At 32.6% G+C, this 27,904-nt stretch overlaps 2 protein-coding genes across 2 annotated transcripts; both read left to right on the top strand.

Annotated features, from left to right (window-relative positions):
- Positions 1 to 1,764: 1,764 nt before the first annotated feature.
- Positions 1,765 to 5,274, top strand: LOC136275534 (IgGFc-binding protein-like). Its single transcript, XM_066085021.1, has 3 exons — positions 1,765 to 1,863; positions 3,605 to 3,733; positions 3,920 to 5,274. Exons 1-3 carry the CDS (start codon positions 1,788 to 1,790, stop codon positions 5,209 to 5,211), a joined length of 1,497 nt encoding a protein of 498 aa, XP_065941093.1. The 5' UTR covers positions 1,765 to 1,787; the 3' UTR covers positions 5,212 to 5,274.
- A 14,868-nt stretch (positions 5,275 to 20,142) lies between these two features.
- On the top strand, positions 20,143 to 26,147 carry LOC136275533 (uncharacterized). The gene is made up of 9 exons (XM_066085020.1): positions 20,143 to 20,274; positions 20,766 to 20,888; positions 21,370 to 21,501; positions 21,656 to 21,778; positions 22,022 to 22,150; positions 22,481 to 22,612; positions 22,786 to 22,911; positions 23,032 to 23,160; positions 24,776 to 26,147. Exons 2-9 carry the CDS (start codon positions 20,867 to 20,869, stop codon positions 26,071 to 26,073), a joined length of 2,091 nt encoding a protein of 696 aa, XP_065941092.1. The 5' UTR covers positions 20,143 to 20,274; positions 20,766 to 20,866; the 3' UTR covers positions 26,074 to 26,147.
- The last annotated feature ends 1,757 nt before the right edge of the window (positions 26,148 to 27,904 follow it).

Raw genomic sequence — 27,904 nt, forward strand, 5'->3', positions numbered from 1 at the left:
ATGTATACAGTCGCGTGCCATAAATGAGTTCGCAAAATGGCCGCCGTTACGTACATTTTTTCTGTAAGGTAGATTTGAAAAAGAAAATAAAGCCTATTTTCTATGATAACCAGAATCAAAAAATCGTCCGGTGATTCTCCGACTTTTTTACTGCTTTCGCCGATGTTATGTTTTGAGTTATCCCCCTTTGGTAAACAATTATCGTCTGCAAACTGGCATGGCATCCAACCGGAGAAAAAATAGGAGAAGGCAGAAACATGTCAGATGTAGGATTTTTTAATGTCTTACACTGGAAAGATGATCGGAATATACAGCAAAAACTGTAAGGTAAAGTTTTACAATACTAAAGACCGGAGTAATGCTAAAATCGTAACTCGAAGTAAAAGTTGTTGAAAATGGGCACCGCTAGATGACCGAATGCCGTTTTAGAGTCCCAAGAAATAACAGAAAAAAATGCTTTCAAAAACCGCAAAGCTTGATTTACTGCAGGATCAGTGTCTATTTGTTGAATAAAACTGTAATCAGACCGCTTCTCATCAGTCGTTGTTCGTCACTTTACAAATCACCGGTAGATTCTCAAAAAGATAATAACACGAATTCTATGTCCAATTGGATCGTAAAGGAACACAATATCAACACAATTTTGGGCATACAGAATGTTCAGACATTAATATCATTAAACCATAGCAAATGTATTGATTACACAAGTCCAAAGATCAAAAAATAAAACCCGAATTTTTCGTGACCTAGGAAGAGTTGTTGTTTACATTTCAAGTAGTCTCCCTTTTTATTCAACACAAAGCCTGTACATCGCTAAACCAATACAATTCTGATAATTTCACTCCCAAGGATATAATACAAGGTATTATATATGTCTGTTTAGTCATTTTTACTTTGATGTTAGAAAAAGTTGGTCCAAAAAATTAAGACGATGACGAGACCTAAGTAAACGTCGGCCATTTTGCGAACTCATTAATAGCCTACTACTGTAGATACAAAGCCAGCATATTGAATATATTAATTACGTATAATACTTATCTATGCCAACAATTAAAAATATTATATATATATATATATATATATATATATATATATATATATATATATATATATATATATTATATATATTATAAATATTATATAAATATTATATATATATATATATATATATATATATATATATATATATATATATATATATATATATATATATATATATATATATATTAAAATATGGTTACATGACAAAAACCCTCACACGTTCTTCAGACCTCGATGAATGTCGGGATAACACACACACCTGCCACAGAAGCTACGGGCTCTGCACCAACACGTATGGACGTTTCAAATGCTCCTGCAAGAAACCTGGATTTGAAGGCAATGGATTCGTTTGTAAAGGTGAGAACATAGTATTTTGTTGTTTTGTTTTGTGTGATATGTAAGGTATATTGGGACTTTAGCATTAAATCTGTTTTTGTTGATGATTAAGACATCAACGAATGCGTCCGTAACACACACGATTGTCGTCATCCCCACGCCAAGTGTATTAACACCATAGGAAGCTTCACCTGTAGTTGCAAGACAGGCTTTGAGCAGAAAGATGGTGGTCGCGATTGTAAAGGTCAATATTTTTATCTTTTTGTACATAACTATTTACATCAACTGGCATTTATTTGAAATGTATACTTCTTTTTTATCTACGTAAGCTTTATTAACTAAAATGATTGTACTGTTTTCCAGAAATTGATATTTGCCAGAAAAACGCACACAAATGTCATCGACATGCTATGTGTGTTCAGACAATAGGTTCCTATAAATGCGTATGCAAGATTGGTTACCGGAGCAATGGGTACTCATGTATTCGTACGTTACGCTTCTTATTTATCTTTAATTAAATCAACTTATAATCGGAGCATGAATTATGAAATCAAGGTGTTTAAGGAGGCTGGCACCTGAAATGCTAGTAATTTCAATCATCCGTTAACCACTAGGATATAACAATGGGGACCTAAAATGTTCATTTTTATTTATTTGTGACCCATGTCAGATGCCATTTTTGGAAATATGGGGCCCACAACAGAAACGATTAATTTTCTGAAATTGTGCTAAAATTTGGCGTTATTTGAAGTAATCGAACAAATGCATATAGTTTGAACTATTATTTAATTATGATTTCAATACAGTATGAAGTTGAACACATGAAGTGACTATAAAAGTAATATCTTAATCAAAGTTTAAAAAGAAATCTTGCTTTATAAGTGGTTTCAAATGTCATTACATAATTAACACAACAGCAGATGCTACGATTGTTACTAAAATTTTTGAAGTAATCAAACTATAACGCAAAATATAAAAAAACTACTAGTATTACCATATTTTCAATACTTTGCATGCTAATAGACATACATCTAATGTCTCATGTAAAAGTAAAAAAAAAGTAGAGGGTCACATCTTAAAAATTTGAGATATGGCATGAAATAAGCTAATTTTAGGAAGGAATACATTTTTTTGTGAATTTTATTAAAAGAAAAGCTAAATATGCCAAAATATATACCAATAGAAATTTCAAAATATTGTTAAAAATGTTTTTAGAAGAAAATGAATATATCATAATACACAAATTATCTGGAAGTTTGGTATGCGCTAAAAATTAGGAAGCTAAAGTACAGTGCCGATCAGACCCAACCTAACACCAGAGTAAACCCCAACTAAACCCCGGGTTTACTTTCTGGGTTTACTTTGGGTTTACTTTTTGAAAATTTGGGTCCACTCGGGGTTTACTTTGGATTTACACGGGGTTTACTTTGGGTTTACTCGAGAATTGCTTTTGGAGTTAACTATACGCACTGAAGTGTGAAGCAGACCTGTATTTTATTTGAAAATCCTACTGCCTGTGATTCCTGCCCTTTGTATATTCCGAATACACATGTAGCGTCTGCTTTCAGGGTATACTTCTGATCGGGGTATACTCTCTGTGTCCACTCTGGGTTTACTCTGGGTCCACTCTAGTAGACCCAACCTAACAGAAAGTAAACCCAGGGTTTAGTTGGGGTTTACTTTCTGTTAGGTTGGGTCTGATCGGTATTGTAACAGTACGCTAAACTACGAAGTTATGAACATTGTTTATTTCTTTCGCGAAAACCTTCCGCCACAAAATAAAGCACCTAACTAAATTCTGTAAATATGTAAAAAAAAAAATTAAACAATTTTATTGAATATGGATAAATATACATTATAAAGTAAAAATATACAAATAAAATTAATATATGATGCAGAATATTTAGACTAGAGGTGACTAAAAAATTTACCCAAAAAGAGATGTGCGAACCTCTTTAAATAGCATCAACTTATGACCTCTTAAAAGTTATTAATTCCTTAATTAAGATATCACCTTTAAAAATCTTCAATCATTTTTAAGGTTTGAATATCATTAAAGAAATAATTGTTTATATTTTTTGATAAATATTCACATGAAACTAACTCTAAAATTACTGAAAATAATCTTAAAATGCTTAAGGCACAACACGAAACCTTTAAAATTCTCTTGAAATTTTCAATTAATCATTCATCATTAATTATTAGCAATTACACTCCATACTTACAGCCATTAAAATATGTGCTGAGGGTCTAGATGACTGTAGCAAGTATTCGACCTGTACTGATCTCACCCAGGAAGGCCGGTACAAATGTGACTGCTACTTTGGTTTCTTTGGGGATGGAAAAACATGTACTGGTCAGTTGTTCTAAAATATTTCAGTTAGTAAAGTAGTTTACAGTAGTTAAAAAAAAACAATGAGCGTCAATAAAATGAAGTTTTCTAAAATATGAAGACTTCTTTAAATAAATCTACACAATTATCAAATGCAAGTAAGAATACAAAATAACACACAATTCGAAAACCATGTCATGTGTTTCACAGGAAGTCGAGGAAAAAGATACATCCTACTCTTCATGAAGGTGTTAGTTGACCCAACAAATTCACGATTAGGGATGGGACAGATATACATTGTCTCAGAAAATACAACAGATGTTAAGATCTCTACATCGAAGTTGTTAACAAAGTCATTAAAGCAGAGCATAGATAAGAAATTGTCCATGAGCTTGAACTCTGGGAAGGTCATCACAATATCTCACAGTGTTCGAGTAAATGACGCTATTGTGGAAAACAAAGCCGTGATGGTGGAAACGTCAGAGGTGACGTCAGTGTTTGCTCTGAACCATGATGGCTACACGTCAGACAGCACACTGGTTCTACCCATAGACAGATTGGGGGTGAAGTACGTAATACCCTCCACAGAACCCCATAACAAGCAGCACTCGGATTATAACAGTCAGCTCGCTTTTGGAGCGGTCCATGATCAAACACGCGTGATGATTACATTGAAACTTAAAAGGGGAAGTATTTTTAAATACAAGGGAAAGATTCACAGGGACGGAGATAAAATCATTGTGACTCTGAACAAATACCAGACATTCCAACTCTCACATAACGGCGATCTAACGGGTACCTTAATCACCTCCTCCAAACCAGTTGCTGTATTCTCGGGAAATCGATGTAATAAACTTAACAGATATGGCTTCTGCAGTCATTTAGTAGAACAAATTCCCCCCATGGACAGTCTTGACACGACCTATATAGTTCCTCCACATTTTAAGAGAAGTGGCACTATGGTCAGAGTGGTCTCCGCACAAACAGGATCAACCACTTTCTCCTACACCACAGACAAGTCCAACGGTACAAAGACTCTCGGAACGTTTGATAACTTCGACATAACCGTCTCTGGTAAACAAGCGGTTGTGGTTGACTCCAAACGGCAAGTCCTCGTCCTGAGTTTCGGTCTGGCGGCCCGCAGACAAAAGAATGGCGACCCTTACATGACCATGGTTCCCGGGGTCAATCAGTATGTCCACCAGTACCACGTGCCTGTGCCTCAAGGATTTGAACAGAATTATTTTGCAATCATGGTGCAGAAAGGCTCCAAATCAGCATTGCTGTTAGACAACGATAGCATCAGTTCGAAAAACACCGTATCGGAAGCTTCAGTTACCGTCAAGGGACAGGACTACGTTGTTCTGACCGTGATGGTGAACCAAGGGGTGCACCGAGTGGAAACCAAGGACAGGTCAAGGTTCGGTCTGATGATCTATGGTCACGGCCACGATGACGGATATGGATTTGCCGCCAACATCCTGGGACCTGGAAAACTGTAAAACGTCAATTAACTTCAAATTCATCTCTAGTGATTCTTTGTTATATCCAGGAAGGTTCAATAAATAGCTTCAAACGATTGCTTATCATTTATTGTCTTAATCGGAACCAGAATAATAAATGCTCTGCTTATGAAGTTATTGTTGTGGTAACTGTAAAAAAATAAACCAACATTATAGGCAGTTTTCTGAAGAATCATTACTCATCCAACACAGATAAAAATTTTAACGAAAAATTAATTATATATAGGTCGGCAATAACTATTGATGGTATCGAACCCACACCTAACAAGAAATCATATTGACGCAAGCGTCAAAAGGGCCGCAAAAAATATAATTGTTGTATGAATCATTGGTTGTTTACATAAACACACACTTTTAATATACTTTCAGCAATTTGTTTTGAAGTTTAACATTTTAATATTATCATAAAGAATCGAGTTACTGTAAGCATATCTAACGGTATTTTTATGATCATTGCCAGAGTATATATGAACTGATGAATCTTCGCAAGCCAAGGGTTTACGATCCGCTTCTCTCCTCTACAACGTTGTAGAGAAAACCCTCGTAAACCCTTGGCCAGCGAAGATGGAACTGATGAAGTAATGGAGAACACATTGATTTGTACATTACTCTAATACAAAGTTCAATTCATCATTTTTCTCTTGGAGATTATGTATTGCAAACCATTTTGGTTTTTTTGTTGTTGCATCGTATTGAATGAAAACTTAATGCATTAGTTTATATGATTTCAAGGGACCACGTGATAAAAAAGAAATGTATTAGTTCAAATTTTTATTTTTGCGTAACTAATTGATATGGATGTCATTTCATGATATTTTCTACCCCATTTTACGTGGAAATATAATAAATACACACAAAAAGTCATTTTACTTGACACGGCACATAGAAATTCAAATATATCATTTATATAAAATTTAATGACATTCAGGTCGTTAGTATTTCAGGTTTTTAGTATGTCCCGCATACCGATCCCGATGCATTGTTTTGAAAAGAATGAAGAACTCCGAAATTTTCCGAATAGATTATAGTCTCGATAAAAACGCGCCAAACACGACAATTCACTAAGTATGACCTATTTTTCATTTACGAGTAAAACAAAAAATGTGTGATATTTTTTAAAAGGCATAACACATATTTCTACATGCAAATTTACTTTTAATTCATAAAAAATAAGCATAATATTAATTCTATTAAACAAGAACTATCCCGCAGAAACGCAGTAACAATATCTAAATGTATATCAAATAAGGGACCGCCTTCCGGCGGCCCGTAATAACTATGGGGGTATCGAACCCACACCTAAAAAGCCGAGTTCTTCAAGGTTATCTAATGTCTGGTACTCAAACCATTGAGCAATTTAGTCAGAACGAATTGCGTTGTTTAAATGCTACTGTGGTTTCGTTGAATACCAAACTTCATGGATTTCATTAAGATTATCCATGAAAATTTTTTTTAAAGTACAATTTTCACTCAACAATTAATAGGGTCATTAACCACGAATATATGTATCCTTAAAACTGTGTTTTAACTTTATCCACGAAAATTGATACCCTTGAATATTAATGAAACCACAGTATATGCGAATTTGGGAACGAATTTACGCACTTTTTTATTTTCAAACGTTCAATTGTTGGGATTCAAAATAGTATTTTCAATATACAATTGGCCATCTCTCCACGTTTTTGTGGATTAAATCGGTTTGTTTACCTTTTGATGTTTTCATCTATGGCAAAATTATGTAGAACAAAAACACATTCTACAAAAGAAAAGGTATTGACGTTTAAGAAAATGACACTATATTGGGGTTTTGATACATGTACTCATACATATGAAAAGGTTACAAATTATGTGAAATTCAAAGTGATTAATTTTGAAGAGGACATGTGTTTTACATAGGAAAATGTCTCGGTCTCAAGAAAAAATATATCCTACCTTAGGAAATAGAGCGCAACAAGGCTCAAGAAAAGAACAAACTTGTATGATTTTGACAAATGAAATCGGACGAATAGACAGACGAATGATAATACACAAATTTCAATACAAGAATCTTAATGAGCGGACTACTGTATTTTAGTTACTTTGTTGCTCTGTCTTAATATGTTACTAGATGGTTACCCGCACAAGCGCGGGAATTAACAATTTACACATTATTATGATACAATGCCTTATACATTGAACCATATTTTTGGTTCATTTTTGTATATACTTTGTCCGATTATTTTCTTTACTTCTTCATTAAAATGGAAATAAAAAATAAACTGCACTGTTAGACATTCTGAGGAACGGACAGGGATGAAAAATCTAAACTGAATGGGCAATATATACATGTACGTGACCTAAATACTGTTTGTTGCAGCTGATTGAAAAAATTAAACCTTTTTGTTGTATTTATTTCAAACCAGTGAATAGGTATTTAGTGTATCTCACTCTAGACTTTGTTTTTAGGTAATTTCAAATATAATTTCTATTACTCCCCCAAATATACGTTTTATGCATACATCACATATAGACGTAGCTAGAATACAATAATCTGTTCATAAATGTTTATAAATTAATGCCCAAGGTTGACATTATTCTGTCGTGGTATGAAAATCAATGAAATTAAAACACGCTACGTTTATAGCATTATTATCATTTTGCATGCATATTTTTAACAAAAATTGTCAGATTCAAAGTATCTGCCCGATGGTTAACTCGCCCAATACTTTACGCCATGATGTCAATTAGTCAACCCTTTTCTAGGCACACCGTTCTGGAAAATTCTTTATATTAATACTTAAATCGCATGAATTGTTCCATTAAATTTATCAACTTTTTTTAATAATCGAAGTCCGATCTAAGGTATCTGCCCGCGATGCATGATGAACTCGTCCTAAAATCTTTGGTAATTCAGTCAATTCGCTTTCTTGGTTACCTCTCACCAGAGGTCGTATTCTCAAGGGAATGACTATCAAAACTTAAATCGCCCACTAAGGAAACGAATTGACTCATTTTATTTATTCAAAATTTGTCATATCTTAACCTTTATGTATTCTCTAAATAGTCTCATAGTAAATATATTCACTCTATACGTAATCATTCAATATTATATCATTGCAATTATATAGTTTGATCGAGACTATCCCTGACTTGGATCCGCCAAAGCGTTTCCACCACCTCAATCTCATTTCAGCTATTTTGGGTTTGTTTATCGAAAATGAAAGTAGGTTTTTTTTATTAATTTCACAATATTTACTTATCAGTTAAAATTCATTAATACCTTACTGACATAATCTAACATGTGTTGAAATACCAAAGGTGAAAGCAACTACTCTGGTGCAGGCATTTTGTAGTTTATTTGCAAACTCCCTTAATTTTTAAGTATAGATATGCATGCTCCTCTTTCTGGCGTATTAGTTTATTTCCACTGGTCTGAAAACTGGATGTGTGGAATATTTTTGTACATGTCAAAAAAAATCATATTTTAACACAAATGATTTCTCTGTACAAGATATTGGTTTTATGGTCACTTCATTGATATTTGACAAAATTTTTACTGTATATATCAAAGTTACAAAGATTGGCATTGATATGAAGTTGATGAAATTTAAATTTCATGTGCTATTTTTAATATTCGCATCGATATTAATGTATCTATATCCTGGATTTCCTACTGCAAAATTAAAAAAAAAAATACAATGAAATCATTTTATATCGCTGTTTTACGTAAAAATTAAATGATCATAAGCATTTTATACAAATGGTTTATTTTTAAATTCTCCTCTAATTGTTAATCATCTAACTTTTTTTTACATAAAATTTTTCTTTTTAAATATCACATTGTAGAACTAAGTGCAATATTGATACGATTTCAACAAATTGATATCAGCAAATGTTAAACGTAATATCATATCATTACAATAGTCATCCCTTGACCATCAAAAGTCGAATGATCGCAGCCTCGGTCTAATTACTGTTTTGCGTGTTTGTTCTGGCCAGGTCTGAAAATGACAAAAGGCGATCTGTCACGACACTCTACTAACATTACACTAATGGAGGACCTCGATGACGGTATGTATTGGTTTATGTGTGTATCCATTGATCTCCGTCAAAATCGGGAATTAAAATACTATATATATATATTTTTTTCGTTATTGCATGTATCTATTTCTCTTTGTTGGTCGAAATTTGGCACATTTCAATTTTGTTTGACACATTTTTTAACAAGATGCCCAGGGGCCACATCGCTCACATGAGCAACAATTGCCTTAATTCTGATCAAATTAGCATTACAGTAACAAAATATTTTGACAACTAAGTACAGTAGATCTTGCTAAAACAAAAATGGAAAATCTGCCAATTTTTATCCACCTCTTTTTTTTTGGTAAATACCAAGCCCCTTTTGTTGTTGTACCTGTAAGAAGATTTTTCTCTATTCCTATATATCCCCCCCCCCCATTTCGTGGCCCCACTTTTCTCTAGGGAATCATGGTTTCATCAAACTTAAATCTGCATAACCTGTGCTTTCACAAGTACTGAGTTTAGGACCGAAAACTTTCCCAGAATATTTTTAAAGAATTTCTCTATATATTCCTATGTAAAAATTCAAACCACCATCACAGCCCCGTCCTACCACTAGGGACTGTGATTTTGCAAACTTGAATTTACACATCCCAAGGATGCCTCTACACAAGTTTATGTTTTCTTGGCCAAATAGTCTTTAAAAAGAAGATTTTTAAAGATTTTCTCTTTATATTCCTATGTAAAAATTCATCCCCCATTGTGGCCTCACCCTACCCCATGACTTTTATCTAAACAAACTTGAATCTATACGCTTTGGGGGTGCTCAAATTTGTGCTTTCCTGGCCTTGTATAATAGTTTTGAGAAAAGAAGATTTTTAAAGATTTTCTATATATATAAAAATTTATCCCCCATTGTAGCCCCGCCCTAGCCAGGGACCATGATTTGAACATACTTGAATCTACACTACATGAGGATGCTTCCATTTTAATTTGGGCTTTCCTGGCCTAATAGTTTTTGAAAAGAAGATTTTTTAAAAAATTCTCTATATATTCCTATGTTAAACTTGATCCCCCAATTGTGGCCCCTCCCTAACCCCGGGGACCATAATTTGAACGATCTTGAATCTACACTACCTGAGGATGCTTCCATTTTAATTTGAGCTTTTCTGGCCTAATAGTTTTTGAGAAGAAGATTTTTAAAGAATTTCTCTATATATTCCAATGTAAAACATGATCCCCCTATTGTGGCCCCAACCTACCCCCAGGGACCATGATTTGAACAAACTTGAATCTACACTACCTGAGGATGCTTCCATTTTAATTTGAGCTTTTCTGACCTGATAGTTTTTTGAGAAGAAGATTTTTAAAGATTTTCTCTCTATATTCCTATGTTAAACTTGATCCCCCTCTTGTGGCCCCTCCCTACCCCCGGGGACCATGATATGAACAAACATTAATCTACACTACCTGAGGATGCCTCTACACAAGTTTAAGCTTTTCAGGCCTAATAGTTTAAAGAAGATTTTTGAAAAATACCAACAAATTTTCAATAATTCTCAATTAGCTCCCCTTTAAAGAGGAGGTGGCCCTTCATTTGAACAAACTTGAATCCCCTTCACCTATTGGGGCTTTGTGCAAAATTTGGTTGAAACCTGCCCAGTGGTTCTTGAGAAGAAGATGAAATCTGAAAAGTTTACAACGACGACGACGACGACGACGACAACGCCGACAACGACAGACAACGGACAAATTGTGATCAGAAAAGCTCACTTGAGCCTTTGGCTCAGGTGAGCTAAAAACAATTTCTAAAAATCTCTCTAAAACGTTCTAATCCATATTTTAAGGACATGTTATTTCACTTTATAATCATTTCCAAAATATTCACTGATAGTTTTTGATAATTGATTTTCTAAAACCTATTGCAATTTGTAAAATAATATAAATTCAAAATAAATGAATTGTGATACACTAATCAATAATTTCATCTGCAGAGCACACTTACTATGAATCAACATGATATTAGAATACACACGATACAGTATTTTTGTTGAACCTATGTCTGGTGTTGATTTCAAGCACTAACTCTAACAAGGTCCTTTTGAAGCATCGAGTGACACTGGAAAATGCATCTGTAGCCCAATCATGTAGGGGGTCTATTCTTAAAAGAATGTTATGAGTGAAACTTTTACATACAATTACAATCAGAAAGCAGTTGACGTTTTGTTATATTTATGCCTTTTTGTAGTTAGGTAGTAACAAATAAAGTTTAATTTCTTATGTTGTTGCCATCTGTTAATTTATGAAAATAATTTCACTGTATGCGACTAACTTGAATTAAAGTGCAATTATGCACATTAAAAAAAATTCCAGGTTATGGTAGATGGTTTCTCAATATTAAACAACAAGTACATTTACCCATGATTCTTTCTTTAAGTGACTCACATTTCCATCAATGAAAACCGTACATGCATATATATGAGATAAAACTGCTTGAAATACTTATTAGTAATTTTGATCAGATAACCCCAATCTTAAGTTGAAAATAAAAAAATGAAAACAAATGGTACGGGTCTCGTAATAAAAAAAAAACTTTTTGTAAGCACAGAAATTAATGGAAAGGTGAATAAATAGTTTTCTATAACCTCTTCAACAGAGGTCGTTACAGAAATATCTTGTATCTGAAATCTGAGGGTCCCTTATCGTGGACTTTCAATTTAGCAGTTTTGATTGATAATAGGTCGAATCCCTTCCCAGCTTTTGAAAACAACTTTCTTTAAGTAAAACTCTTTATAAAAAAAACTTACAAATGATAATAAATGATTGGATAATAAGGAAACTTGTTTACTTGAAATGAAGGTTTAAATAGATATAGAAGGGAATAAAAAAGCTTGCAGTAATGTGAAATACAATAAGAGGAATAAATTGCATATTTGAAGTTTTTTCTTTAAATTGCAGAGGATTTTTGCTCACATGGAAGGCAGAATTGTGGTAGTTTTTCTTATTTCGTCAAAACCAGAGTATCGTATCAATGTTATTGTTACAACAACGCGGCAAATGTATTGGCAATATCTTATTAAATGCATACCATTATATATCCTGAAAGAGGTTATTAAAGAAATAAACAGCAATTTAAAAAAGTTCACCGGGATATGAACTTCAGGTTATAATTCAGTACCAAATATAGAGAGCTTACAGGGATTTTTCATTGCAAAAAGACATGAAAAAACCACGTATGATAATGTTTAAAATCTGTGCGAGATGTCCAAAGTACCCCCGAATGGAGAACAGATTTAAACACTGTCCATTTTAAGCTCTGTATGATGTTCGTTTTCGTTCATTTAAAATTATCCGGGTAAAAGAGATGATGTATCAATAAAGAATTCTAGGATTATTTTTCCTTTTATCGATTTGAATTGTACTTTGTTGACAGGTATGTCAATTTTGATGTAAAATCTAAAGTGATAAAAGCAATACCTTCGATCAGACCGTAGTTAGCATCCACGGTAAAAGTAAGATATGGTCAGTCAAGTAAGCGAGTGGCCATTGGGCTTCGTTTTGTAATATGATTAAGCAAAAGTGCCTTTCTTTTTAATTGATGAAACTTTCAAACGGTATTCGATATGGTTTGTCACATAACATCTTTAATGTTTTTCTTTGTATAATCAGAAAAAGATAAATTACTAACACGAAAACCAAAACATCACCCCCAGATAACGTGTACAAATGTCAACGGATCACTTTCCTGTATGTGTTCAACTTTGGATACAAAGGAAATGGGCACACCTGCAAAGGTGTTTTATTTTGATAATGTTTTGGTGTGTTATTACATCAATATCAATACTTGTGTTACTTGTTTTTCAATTTAAGAACAATTAACGACGGGACCATTATGTTAGATATATTCATCAATTGTCTAGATGTACACAAATGCGATATTGGCACCCACAGTTGACACAACCAGGCGACATGCACAAACAGCATTCGCTCATTCAACTGTCATTTACAAGACAATGAGTATCGTACCTTAGACATAAGCTTGATTTTCTTTATGAGGAAATATCTTTTTAAACAAAAAAACCGCTGTGTGACTTACTTGTTTATAGGAAGAAACCGGCAAGCTAATAATTGAACATGAAGTTTCTAACACGTGTCCATCACAGTGGTCTCCAATATAGATTCTCATTTAACAACGTTCTCTTTCAAACTATTTTTACTTCTTTTTTCCTCTCCGAAAGCGTTATCTCATTGCCAACGGACCGATCACATTTTCGCGTTGACATCTTGAGTACGTTTTAAAAATAGCTTGTATCACCACATGCTTTGGAATATTTCAAGGGTGGGCATTTACTAGCCGACTCGACCACAAACAAATTAATTCAAATTTACATTTAATACTTTTAAATGCGTTTCATTATAACTGTATGATTTGCAGAAAATTTATAACTTTTGTAGCTTAATTGAAAAACGCAAATATTTCTTTATTTTATAATTTTTATTTCAAATGGTATATACACCTGTAATCTAAGGTTTGTATGGATGATCTCCGATCTTCAGCAATGTCCGATAACTCTAAATAATCCGGAATTGTTTTATTTGTATATTAAATCTGCCTTTTACATAGAAAAATATTAATTAGTCTTCTATTGTTAATAGTTTAAATAACCATTCAATTATATATTTGGCTATATATATAATATAGTAAAGGGGTCAGAACTGATGGTGTACCTGTATAAACATTTCTTTTAATTTTATCCCAGACTGTATAAATATTCAATCGTTTGTATATTTCATTATTCATGTAGGGCAAATCTGTAATAACTGTCAAATTCATGGATACTATAATAAATTTCTTTTTTTATGTCATTTCATTTATAAAGTTGGAAGGACGAATAACATTTATATGATAAAAAAAATAATTCATGGTTGAGGATCGGAAAACCTGAACATATAGGATAATATTAAAACATTAGGTTTTTATCTTTACTAAAAAAAAATTATGGCTTAACAAATCTGTTAATACTTGTTGAGGTAAATATTATGCTTAACTTGTAGACCATCTAACCTCATTAAGAAAATTTAATAACATAAGATTCAATACTTGTATAACATGCGCTACATGAAGCCCTGCAAAATTGAATTTCAATAAAAAAACCCACACAACTAATAAAACAAAACATTTATTTTATTATTTAAAAAAGCAGATGACCATTCGTACACCTTAAAGATGAAAACGATTGACTCTTACAGAGAAAGGTAAACAATATAAACACTATAACTAATCAAGACGATATTATTTGTTGTTTTTAAAGGCAACCTGCTGTTGACATTTCTGAAATTTCACATGTTTACGGTTTTATGATAAAAAAAACCCACCATACATGTACCACCAGATGTAGCCCGCCTCATCTGAATACACTACTCATCACGGTACACCCCCTCCCTGTAGGACTGCGTTAATGACTGTGTCGCGTGAGTAACCCGGCCCGGTGTGGGGACGACAGGTGGCGAGACGTCACGAGACCTTACCCGCCTCAGACGTCTCACTACTGGCGGACCCTGGTAGCGGTATGTAATAGCTTTTCTTATATTGTTAATCTATGCTTAACTTTATTGATTATCAGATAGTAGCTATTTTGGTTTAATTAAACTTTATAAATTAAAAATTTAAAAAGAATTTATTTCCAAATTTCTTTGAATACATTTAGACATTGTTAAACTAGGTACAAAGTAATTCTTTAGATGTTTTAAAAGAGATGCTGTCTGTAATCATCGAGAAATTTTTGGAAAGTGCAAATTTTTTTTTTATCAAAAAATCCTATGATTACATATAGCATTATTGATAAATTCAATATAAACACAAGTGTGAGACATTTAAATGCGTTCCTTACAATTTTATGTATCGTTTTGTTGTAACCATGGTAACGGCTCCAGAGTCTTGGAAAAAAAAGCCGTCAAATATGCCACATTAAATACCAAATTATTTATAGTTGGAATTGTAAAATCCATTTTTTAAGGTAAATGAACAGAACTCATTAAACATTTTTATTAAAAAATAATTTAAATATTTTTCTAAGCTTGGCTGCCATGGAAACCAATATAACCTGACATTTTTTACAACTGAAAATTCAATAAAACAACCAATTTTTAAGCTACGATATTTCAATGGCACAACTTGATATGGTACAATCTTTCATATAGGAAGAAAAAACACATTTTAGACTTTTATTTCAAAAAATAAAATCAGTTAAACAACTTTTCTTTTTTTTTTCCTGGCCCGACGAAAAATCCCATTTTTCACCATATTCAGCTATATTTTCATATTAAAAAGAGAAGGTTACATGGCTTTGAGCATATTATGAAAAGTAAAAGCAAATGATTTCTTATGAGAACAGACTTCAACAGATTTCATTTACTTCAACAATAACAAGAAAATACAAAAATGTAGATTTCAACCACAATTAATCAATTTGTGGTATCTAAGGAAAAGCATCTTCTTAGTTACCAGAATGAATTTTTACATTCAAAACCAGCAACTGTTAGCATAATAAGAGTTCGTGTCCTCCTTATATGTTGTTTACAAGATTATTTAGAGTTACTTTTAAAGAACATGAATTTAGGTCTACTGTTTACAAATATGAAGGATTAATATTTACCGTTACTATGGCAACGGGAAAACAGCAATGATTTTTACAGAAACATTGCTGAATTAAAGGCGTTTTATAAAAAAAAAATGCATATAACATACTGCTTACAGTATTAACTATGTAATATTATTTTGTTATTACTTGTTTTAGTAGAAAAAAAAATGTCTCATGGAAAATCAAAAATATGAAATTTTGAGAATTTAGATAACTTCCTTTTAAAATATACATATTATAACAAGTAATGTATCCTCTACGGTACCATGGTTCCCGATAGCACAGTTGGGAAAAAAAAGGAATTGTGCACTTCCATGACTTTCATCTTGACCTTAAGGTTATGCCTAATTGGTCTTAGATATGTACAGAACAGGGTAAGGTAAGGGTCAAAATTGGAATTTCAACAAATCAGAGATACAGGTATGAAGTTGATTTTAAATCTTGTCCAATTTAACTTATCATATAATAATAATGACATTCTTGGTATATCTGGCACATGTATGCATTTAAGCATGCCTTATGCTCAGGTATGCTAAGAAACGAAATTATGGACATGGGCTCCTTCAAAGCTTTGAAATGGGTCCATGACTACTGAAAGCTATTATAGGAGGAGCCCAAAGAAAACATAAACTGTATTTGATCATTTCTAATTTTAAATGAACAAATAAATTAAATGAAAAAAAATATTGCCTTCGAAGATCTTCACTAAAAAAAGTTTCTTTTTAAAATATGCATACTGCTTCCAACTTTCGAACCTATACCTCTTCATCAGAATAAAATCAAGGTTTTTCCAATTATCAGAATTTGTTGTCATATATAATCATGATAATTGCAAGTTAATTCTACCAAAATTGAGTAGAACTTACATGTATCTAATCCAGATTTGTGTATTTTGAAATATTAACCAATAGAACATTATTATTTTATTTTTGTAAATAAAAGATTTGTCCAATCCGAAATATTGCCTAATCTGGCCAATTTCTATGGAACCATTGATGTCCAGATTCGACAAGTTCTATTATTTTTTCCCAAGCTCCCATTTCATTGAAATAAGAACTAAAATATAACAATAGAGGTTTCTAAAAAATTTTAAAACTGCCACTAGTTTATTAAAGATCAGATTAGATACACATGAAGCTTATAAAATGACAATACTAAATGTTCATCTGTCATAATGGATAGGGACATTAAAAAATAAAGGAAAATTTGAAACTTCTTCTCGCAGTTGTTTATTCTATGAAGGATAGGATTTGCAACAGCATGTTTATGTACAGCAGAATACTTATAACAAGTCAACTCGGGGATATATATTTTCAAACCACTGTAGCTTTAGTCATGCACTAACAAACTGAGAATCTGCCTCTGAGCTCCCCAACTTGCAATACTACTCTAGCAGTAGTATCTAACATCTTCTCTGTTAACTTATCACCGCTGCGACCCAAGTTCGATTCCCGTGATTGACAGTTGTTGTATGTAATAGTTTATGGTGGTCATCCAATTTGACACGTGGGTTTTCTCCGGGCACTCCGGCTTCCTCCTACATCAATGACCCCCTCGCGCTAACATCCGTGCCAACGCGAGATATTAATGTAAGTTGTTAAACTTGTTTATCAATCGTTGTAAAATAAATAAAGTTCAGTTTTCAATCTTTTCTGTATCTGTTTCTGAATACAAGGCATTTCTAGTTTCCCTTCCTGTTCGAGATCGGAATTTCTAGAACATTGTGCATGATTTGCTTTGCTTTTTTGATGTAATCATTCTTCTGAGACTCTTGCCACTCAGAAAATTGTGCAAAGTCTGAAACTGTTTCCAGCATGTGATAATCCATCCTGATCTTGACTATTCATATGCACTTGTTCCTGAAAAAAGGGGAAAAAAACCTCGTCAAAACTACAAAGAATCACAAAGTGAATAGACTATAAACGGTTAGTGGGTAGAAACTTTATGCATATTTTGATGGATAAAACCAGAGGTGTTCCCTAAAAATGATTGAAACCTCAGCATAATTATCAGAATAATCCTTAAGAATGTGCTAATATTAATATTAAAGTTTGACATAGTTCCTGATCATAGGAATTTTTTGAGTGAAATATCAAATATGACCATCCACAGATGTTCATTATATGATTTAGTGTGGTTTTGCAACTTTTGAAAAGATTTCTTAATTCCCAAATACCGGTACTCCCTTATAAAACTATGATTCCCTATAAAGTAAAGTTCTGATGTTGCATTCTTTTACCTGATTTGGCTGTTCATTCTCAGCTTCCTCCAAGAGAGAAGAACCTTTCTCGGCATCTATTTCCACTCTAGAATACATATCCTCAGCCTGGAACGATGTAAAAGAGAGATTTCTAACTCTTAATTCACTTTAATACATGTATGATTTCAGAAATTGTGGTGACCCCTACCTACATTGTAGATTCACAAATTAAAAAAAAACTCTTGATAATTACATAAAGATGTAGTTTTAATGTTTGCCATTCATTTAACTTGCAGTGCTAAATTTGTTTGTTTGAAAGTTAAGTGCACAGCCATCCAGTGCAGTCATGTAAGTCTGGGATAATTAAAGGATTTCCCGATTGTTGAGTTATGGTGCAATTATTAATATAATAAGAAAGTTTTATTTAATATGCCAAAAAATTTATATCCCTGTTTCCTATCCCCTGACCAAAAAAAACAAAAACATAGGTAGGGAGGGAAAATTTATTTTTTAAAATTTTTTTTAAAATCTCAGAACATGTGCAGAATAACGAGGAAAGCAGTATATTCACAGTATAGTACGATACAAGTTCATTAATAATGATGATAAAGATTTAAAATTTCCCACAAGGTCTTTGTGTTGTTATTGCATGTAATGTATTCTCAATGTGTAGTCAATGTACATGTATAGGCAAACAAAAATATCAAACAAAAATTTGAAACTTTAGAAAAAAACCTTATCTTATCTCTCAAATTTAATCTATTAACGTATTTACACATTCTATAGATCAATGTTTCTTTATTGTGATAGATCAATGACAATATTCATAAAATTAGTCACTGTCCTTCTGTGTATTTGGGGGTCTAATCTTTTGATACACTTAATACCGTTATGTAAAGGATCTGTTTAATTCTGAAGATAATTAAACAGGTTTTATGAAAATTTTAGCATTTATTGTAGAGTTATTAACTAATAACGTTATCAACTAACTGTAATATCAGGATTAAAAGTAATAATAAACACCGTTTTTGTCATTTCCAATGCACAGGTATGTTGCCCGTATTTTAACCTCTGAACATGCTGAAGATAAGATAGTTGCGAGTTATAAATCACTACAGTGTTTATTCATGCAGTGAAAATGTCTATCAAATTAGTTTACTATCATGTTTTTGCCAATTAGGAAAATTTACACGATCGTTAACTTAGAAGACAGCGACTTCCACTTCTCCGAGGAAATTCTGGCAATTAGGGTCCGATCAAATAAAAAATCTATTACTTAGGGTCGGAGGGTAAAATGTAGGGTCAGTCGGGCGAGAGGAAACATTTTCGATGATGAATTATAATGAAATAAAACATTTTGTGTAATAGTTGATTAAAAAAATGAATGTTACATATAAATCATTATATTCAAAGAACTTACGATGAAATCAGCAGACTGCTGGATATTGAGTTTGTTGGTAATCTTGGTTTTACTGTGGATTTCTGGCACCGACTCCCATACCTTAACTGAGCGCCAACATGAAAATGGCAGACGAAATGAAGTGATTAAAGTTCAGAAAAGAGGATATTGTAAGACCAAAAGAAAAAATAATAATCATAAAAAAGCCCAATAATTTGTACACTATTTTTGACGTATTATTTTTTGCAGGGTTTTAAGAAAAGAAAGAAACTACAAATAATGACGCTAAATTATATCGTGGATTTGTAATACTATAAACGTTCTGTTATACTTATTTTCATACTTGTAATACTAATGTTTTAATAATATTTGGTGTTTATTAAACACAATATAAGATTTAAAAAAGGGAAAAGTATGCAGTTTGTTCAATTTTTAGAAAATCACTTTCGAATTTGAGATAATGCAATATCTTAATTTTTATCAACAAACATATTCTGTAAGTCAACATTCATAATTTGTGGTATTAAAATTCGTTTATTCATATACTAAAAATGAAAATAATGAAAACATTGAAAGTAATTGGGAAAATATTTTAAATTTTCTTTTTGAAATATGTAAAGATAAATACGTGGTTAACTTTTAAAAAAGGGCCACCTGCTTGAAATTGTAGATTGGTGCTGGAAACATTGTTCCAGATTGGCATATTGCATATATTCAGCAGGAGGTACCCATTGCAGATGTCGTAAGGGATTTACAGGGAACGGTTATACATGTAGAGGTGGGAAATCATGGATGCGTTTCTGGTAAAACAAAGAAAAACCGCTTCTATTTATAATTATTCAAAAAGATAAATATCCACTATAAATCATAAATTGAATATAATTTCTGAATATAATACTCATAATACGTACGCAATGGTTCTTACTCTTATATGATCAAAACAATTACATGTTTGATATTATGATATTTTTAATATATAAATTTGCATACCTATTCTTCATGTGATCCAAGATTATATGTTTAAAAATATCGTGTCAACATGATAAAACATATACAATTAGCACAAAGTTTCAACTCCCAAATATAGAATGAAAAAGATAAAAAAAAATCTGTTTTTTGAAAAATGATAAATTAAATTTATGAGATAAGTTAATGACGTGAGTGCATTACATAATTAATTAATAATTCAATCAATTAGTCATTGCACAATACGTTTTTCATTGTAAAAATTTAAAATTAACCAGAGAAAAATCATCAAAGCTCTGAAATAAATAACGCTGTTTTCTTATTTTAGACAGAAATGAATGTTTACTTGGAACGCACACATGTGGAGGTTCGTCTTACTGCTTTAATACTATAGGATCCTACGAATGTCGCTGTAGCAAAGGATTTGAGATGAAAAACAACAGATGCGTTGGTAGGTGTTCAGCCTGTAATCATTATAAACATGCATGAACAAAATAAGCAATACCATATTCTTTAAATTTATGAAAACATGAGCAGAATGTATAGACAAACATAAAATTAAAACATTAAATTCATTTTATGTTTAAGCCACAGTAAGAAAAATGTTATGGTCTGGGGGTAATTGTTTTTTACTTTTAAAAAATCTTATGAATTATCTTTACTCCAGGTTTGAGTTCTCCAAAAATTGTTTGACGAAGTGTAATATCTGAAGTAAAAAATGGCTTTAAAACACAAAAAAACTATGTTAAAAAACAAATACTGATTTTGATATTCATATTTTTTTTAGGAAGATATCAAATGACATAGGTTATTCAGATGGGAGCAGACTATTTTATTCATTTCTCTGTTTTCGCTGAATATTTATTTACATTTCATGACCTTTCATTTGTGCCATGATTATAACTATTTTCATGAGTTATTATTTCTTCTAGATATAAATAAATGCGTGAGAGGGACCCACTGGTGTGACAAACGACCAGGTGCTTCAACTTGCACAAACACATTTGGATCCTATACCTGTAAATGTAACACTGGATATGAAGGAAACGGTTACATCTGCAAAGGTACATGTACTGAGTTAAGAACATTTCTAAATGCATTATTTACAATATTTATTTCAATAAATGATTTTTTAACATTTTGACACGATGGGTTTCAAATTAAACGTCTGTGATAAATCGCAAATACAGCATATTACATATGTTGTAACTTTTCTAGATATCAACGAATGCGAGAGAGGCACTCATAATTGCCATAGCCAGGCAACGTGTACAAACATTATTGGCGCCTTTAAATGCACATGTAATGTGGGATTTGAGGGAAGTGGAGTTGTATGCAAAGGTAATTAATTTCAATATTGTGTAACATACTGTAAAGATTATTAAAAAGTAAGCACACATATTGTGTTTGATATTGTATTTGCTATGTTATGGAACACATTCTGTAAAATACATTCAAGTTTATAATGTCATGCATATAGGATAATTCATGATTTTTTTTAGAGTAATGCTCTATACCATAGCAATAATTGATTTGAAACAAAATTCTGGCATTTATATATTTGTTTTAAATTTTGTCCTGTAGATATCGATGAATGCACAAGGAGAACTGATAACTGTCAAAAGGACTACGGGCTCTGCTACAACACATACGGAAGTTTTAAATGTTCTTGTAAGAAACCTGGATTTGAAGGCAATGGAGTCATCTGTAAAGGTAAACACTACCAAAACAAACAAACAAAACAAAGGTTCATCAACTCAAGTTTGACAGTTATAAGCCTGCTTCATTGAATATTAAACCTTATTGCATCAAATGCACATTAATCATCATTATGAAAGTGTTGAATTGTTTATCCTCGCAAACGTAGTTTTAGCACTGCAATAATATGTAGTTTAGAGAGAAACAGGAGGAGAACAAATTCATGTGTAACTTGTATTATTGCATATTTATATACAATATTTATTTTTATATATTATTTATATTGTATACATAACTTTTTATGTTATGTTTTCATCATTTAAACTGTTTCTGTACATATTTTAGACATAAACGAATGCGTCCGTAACACACACGATTGTCATCGCCCCCACGCACAGTGTACTAACACCATAGGAAGCTTCACGTGTAGCTGCAAGAAAGGCTTTGAGGAGAGAGACAATGGTCGTGTATGCATAGGTTAGTATTTTCATTTTAGCATCAGAACAAGATTTAATGCAATTGTCTCATAAAAGCGCATTATTTTAGATCTACTTGCACATCACTCAAGAGAGAAAAAACCAGTTATGTATATTTCCATACATTATTTTTAAAGATTTGTTTTCAATTTAAATTGTTTTGCTATTTTCCAGACATCGACAAATGTAAGAGATACACTCACAATTGTCACCGACCTTATGCACTGTGTGACAATACGATTGGTTCCTATAAATGTAGGTGTAAGGACGGTTACCGAGGAGACGGATACACATGTACACGTACGTAGTTCTCGATTTATCCTCTTAATTCAATCTAAGATAAAGAAAAGAAATCGCCACAGTTACGTTGACTTAAGACTTTTTAAATTCAGTATGCTTATTAAAACTCAATACTTGCAGCCGTAAGACCATGCAGTGAAGGTTCGGATAAATGCAGCAAGTACTCGACATGCACTGACCTGACTCCAGGAGGAAAGTATAAATGTGACTGCTACTTTGGTTTCTTTGGAGATGGAAAACAATGCACAGGTTAGTTTTACTGTTTTTGTAAAAATTCTTGCACCTTCAGATAAAAAAAATGTATTTATATTAGTGGCTTATATAAAGGACCTGTAGCATTGTAAAAATCTATTTTGATCCATACTCCACATGACCACTTTTGTTTTTAAATAGAGCAGTTATTATTTTGTCTTAGAGCGTAAATTAAAACAAGTATTCCTTTTAAAGGAATGATCGGCAATAATGATATATTGATAGCTAGAAGCAATCAACATGATCAATTTGATGTTGAATAATTAAAAAAATACTGTATTTTTACAAAATGTAGAATATTTTGAATCTGTACACCATAATTTCATCATAATAAACCGTCAACAAATTTAATTTTGAAATGAATTTGGGGAAAGCCGTTCGTAAACTCCTTGTCTAGTTTTATATTTTTAACGCAATTATTAAATGTTAATGTATCTTCTTCTTCTTCTTCTTTTTCTTCTTCTTCTTCTTCTTCTTCTTCTTCTTCTTCTTCTTCAGAATACTGAGTAGGGCTCTTCAAAGAGCATTAACACGTATACAAAGAAAGAGTTGTTTTAAAAAAATTTAATGCGACTGAAAAACATTGAATGCCATCATAACTTACTATTGAGATCGCATTATAACGTAACCTTGTTTATAAATGAAGCCGTCTTCCTAGCTACTATTATGCAACATCATTAGATCGAGGTCAGTTCATGGAGCATCTTCTTATGATTGAGGTCAGTTCATCGAGGTCAACTGCATTACTGAATGAATCTTTCGATCGAAATTCTTACGCGTGAGACAAAATGTGCATTCTTGAATTAACAGGTCGAACTGTATTTTATGTATGTTTGCATCTCTTAAGGTAAATGAATTGAAATAAAAATGAGTAAAATGTTATATAAATACTAAACCAAACTTCAAGTTTTTATAAGAACTACTTATGCAAGCGAAATGTGTGCGCACGTGGAAGCATTTGCCGGATGCCTCATATGAACACAACAGTGATCGGCCGAAGCCGATCACAAAAAAACCCATTTATCACTTGTTAACTTTGAATATTCATCATGTAACACCGATTGATTTTGATTGGTAGTCTTTTTTTTTCGGTGAAATCATAAAGAATAGATAATGCATTTCAATACTTAATGGACAATCTCTGATAGTTGTGAAATACTTAGGCACCAAGTATGAGTTTCTTTTTCATCAGTGAACAGAGTGTCATCTGTAGATGATATCAAATTATCCCTACATCAGTTAGCGTCGCTTGGATCCTAAAACACTCTCCCAACCCTCAACCAACTAAGTGTTGTTAGTTGTAATGCAACGTAAATACAATTAAGTTTTAGAAGTGTGTCACACTGAAGTAACAGAAAGAATTAGGATAAAGGCTTGTCCGTTGATATATTTAAAAAGGGGATAATTATTGCATCATTTCATAAACTTACATATCTTACTTGTAATATGTTTTATGATATGATCGAAAATTATAATTAAATTAATTGATTTTTAAAATAGAGAAAGTCGAAATATAAAATTGTTTCAAGAAAAATCGTTTGTAAGAAAATATTACATACTACAACAATAAAAAATGTGTTTACATTTAAATTGAAATAAATTAATGTTGCAGGAAGCAGAGGGAAAAGATTTCTCGTACTCTTCATGAAGAATATAGGAGATCCGACAGAAACCAGTCCTCGACCACGCGATGCTCAAATATACATTGCCTCGCTCAATAAAACAGACGTGAAAATCACAACATCTGACTCGTTAGCAAAGTCATTGAAGTCCAAAATAGACCAAACAGTATCGATGAACTCAAACTCTGAGAAGATCGTCAGTATATTCCAAAATGTCCGTGTGAATGATGCAGTGGTAGAAAACAAAGCCGTGATGCTAGAGACGTCAGACGTGACGTCAGTGTTCGCTCTGAACCATGATGGCTACACGTCAGACAGCACACTGGTTCTACCTATAGACAGACTGGGGGTAAAGTACGTGATACCCTCCACAGAACCCCATAGCAAGCAGCACTCGGATTATAACAGTCAGCTTGCTTTTGGAGCGGTTCAAGATCAAACACGCGTGGAGATTACACTGAAACTTAACAGATGGCAATATATCAAATACGGAGGGGAAAAAAATCGGGATGGAGATAAAATCATTGTTACCCTAAACAAATACCAGACATTCCAACTCTCACATAACGGCGATCTAACGGGTACCTTAATCACCTCCTCCAAACCAGTTGCTGTATTCTCGGGAAATCGATGTAACAAACTTAACAGATATGGCTTCTGTAGTCATTTGGTAGAACAAATTCCCCCCGTGGACAGTCTTGACACGACCTATATCGTTCCTCCACATTTTGAAAGAAGTGGCACTATGGTCAGAGTGGTCTCCGCCCACACTGGATCCACCACTTTCTCTTATACCATAGACAAGTCCGCAAGTACAAAGACTATCGGAACTTTTGGCAACTTCGACATCACCGTCTCTGGTAAACAAGCGGTTGTGGTGGACTCCAAACGGCAGGTCCTCGTCCTGAGTTTCGGTCTTGCTGCCCGCAGACAAAAGAATGGCGACCCTTACATGACCATGGTTCCCGGGGTCAATCAGTATGTCCACCAGTACCACGTGTCTGTGCCTCAAGGATTTCAACAGAATTATTTTGCAATTATGGTGAAGAAAGGCTCCAAATCATCATTGCTGTTGGACAACGGCAGAATCAGTTCGAAAAACACCGTATCGGAATCTTCAGTGACCGTCAAGGGGCAGGACTACGTTGTTCTGACCGTGATGGTGAACCAAGGGGTGCACCGAGTGGAAACCAAGGACAGGTCAAGGTTCGGTCTGATGATCTATGGTCACGGCCACGATGACGGATATGGATTTGCCGCCAACATCCTGGGTCCTGGAAAACTGTAAAACGTCAATAAACTTTAGATTCATCTCTAGGGATTCTTTGTAATTTCTGGGAAGGTTCAATAAATAGCTTTAAAAGGTTGGTTGTCATTTGTTGTCTTCATCGGAACCGAAATGATATATACTCTGCTTTTGAAGTGACTGTTGTGGTAATTGTAAAAACCAACATTAAAGGCAATTTTTTGAAGAATCATTACTTATCTAACACATACATAAATTTTAATGAAAAATTAATTATCACATACGCAATATATATATATATATCGGCAATAACTATTGGTGGTATCGAACCCACTCCTTAAAAGCATAGTTCTTTAAGGATATCTAATGTCTGGTGCTCAAACCATTGAACCGTTTCAGAGAGAACAAATTGTATTGTTTAAATGCTACTGTGGTTTTATCAATATTCGTTGAATACCAATTTTCATGGACTTTTGTTAAGTTTATCCATGAAATTAAATGTTCTTTAAAGTGCTATTTCTTCTAACTCTTTGTATTGATGCGGTCATTAACTACGAAATTACTTATCCTTAAAACTGTTATTTTTACTTTGTCCACGAAAATTGATACCCTTGAATATTAATGAAACCACAGTATATGCGAATTTTGCACGAATTTACGGACTTGTATTTTTTTTATTAAACGTTTAGTTATTGGGATACAAAATAGTATTTTCAATATACAGTGGGCCATCTCTCCACGTTTTTGTTGATTAAAATCGGTTTGTTTTCCGTTAGATTTTTTAGTCTATGGCAAAATTAAGGATCACAAACCTACTCTACAAAAGAAAAGGCATTGACGTTTAAGAAAATGACACCATCTGGAGGTTTTGATACTCATACTTTAGTTTAAATGTACATATTGCAAATATTAAACATATATAAAAGGCATATTCCACGCCTTAATTACCCATCTTCTTTAAATGTGAAACGTAATTGGAAATGACTAATCAAATATTAAAAAATCACTGGATGTGAAGAATATTTTTGTACATTTTTAAAACAAAAATCATATTCTAACACAAATAATTTCTCTTTACAAGATATTGGTTATATGGTCAATGAAATGATATCTGACAAAATTATACTATTTATATCAAAAGTTAAGAAAATTAGGTTATTGATATGAAATTGATGAACTTTAGATTTTATGTGCTAGTTTTAATATTCACTTATCGATGTTAATGTATCCATTTCCGGGATTTCCTATTGCAAAATTTACAAAATTGCCATAAAACCATTTTATATTATCAAATAACTAACAGCATTGCTATTCTACGTAAAAATTAATTGATCATTAGCATTTTATCCAAATGGTTTATTTCAAAATTTAAAAACTAAAATTTTTTTTTAATATAAAATTTTCCTTTTTACCTATCACCGTGTAGAAGTACGTGCAATATTGATACGATTCAAACAAATTGACATCAGCTATATTTAAACGTAATTTCATTATCTACAATAGCCATCCCTTGACCAACAATAGTCCCATGCATGATCGCAGCCTCCGCCTTATTACTATGATGCGTGTCTGTACCGGTTGGTATGAAAATGACATATTTGTCACGACATCCTACTAATGTTGCACTATTGGGGGACCTCGAAGATAATAAAAATATGTTTATATTTATTCGTTCTTATCTATTTTCTTTGTTAGGTTTTGGTTGATAGTTGGAAAATGTATTATTTGAAATTAAAGTGTATTATATATTTATTTAAAACGATTTCTAAAAACCTCCTTAAAGCGATCTTATTCATAATTTCAGGACATATTATTTCACTTTATAAGCATTTATAAAAATATTCACTGATTTTTTTCTTATAAGTGACATTCT

Source organism: Magallana gigas, chromosome 5, assembly GCF_963853765.1.
Source record: "Magallana gigas chromosome 5, xbMagGiga1.1, whole genome shotgun sequence".
Classification (NCBI taxonomy): Eukaryota; Metazoa; Mollusca; class Bivalvia; order Ostreida; family Ostreidae; genus Magallana; species Magallana gigas.

Excerpts from the sequence above, each read along its gene's own strand:
- LOC136275534 (XM_066085021.1), top strand. The coding sequence starts at position 1,788 with ATGTGTGTTCAGACAATAGGTTCCTATAAATGCGTATGCAAGATTGGT. Across the intron at positions 1,864-3,604 it reads CAATGGGTACTCATGTATTC|CCATTAAAATATGTGCTGAG; the intron begins GTACGTTACGCT and ends CCATACTTACAG. Across the intron at positions 3,734-3,919 it reads GGATGGAAAAACATGTACTG|GAAGTCGAGGAAAAAGATAC; the intron begins GTCAGTTGTTCT and ends TGTGTTTCACAG.
- LOC136275533 (XM_066085020.1), top strand. The coding sequence starts at position 20,867 with ATGAAAAACAACAGATGCGTTG. Across the intron at positions 20,889-21,369 it reads GAAAAACAACAGATGCGTTG|ATATAAATAAATGCGTGAGA; the intron begins GTAGGTGTTCAG and ends TATTTCTTCTAG. Across the intron at positions 21,779-22,021 it reads AAGTGGAGTTGTATGCAAAG|ATATCGATGAATGCACAAGG; the intron begins GTAATTAATTTC and ends TTTGTCCTGTAG.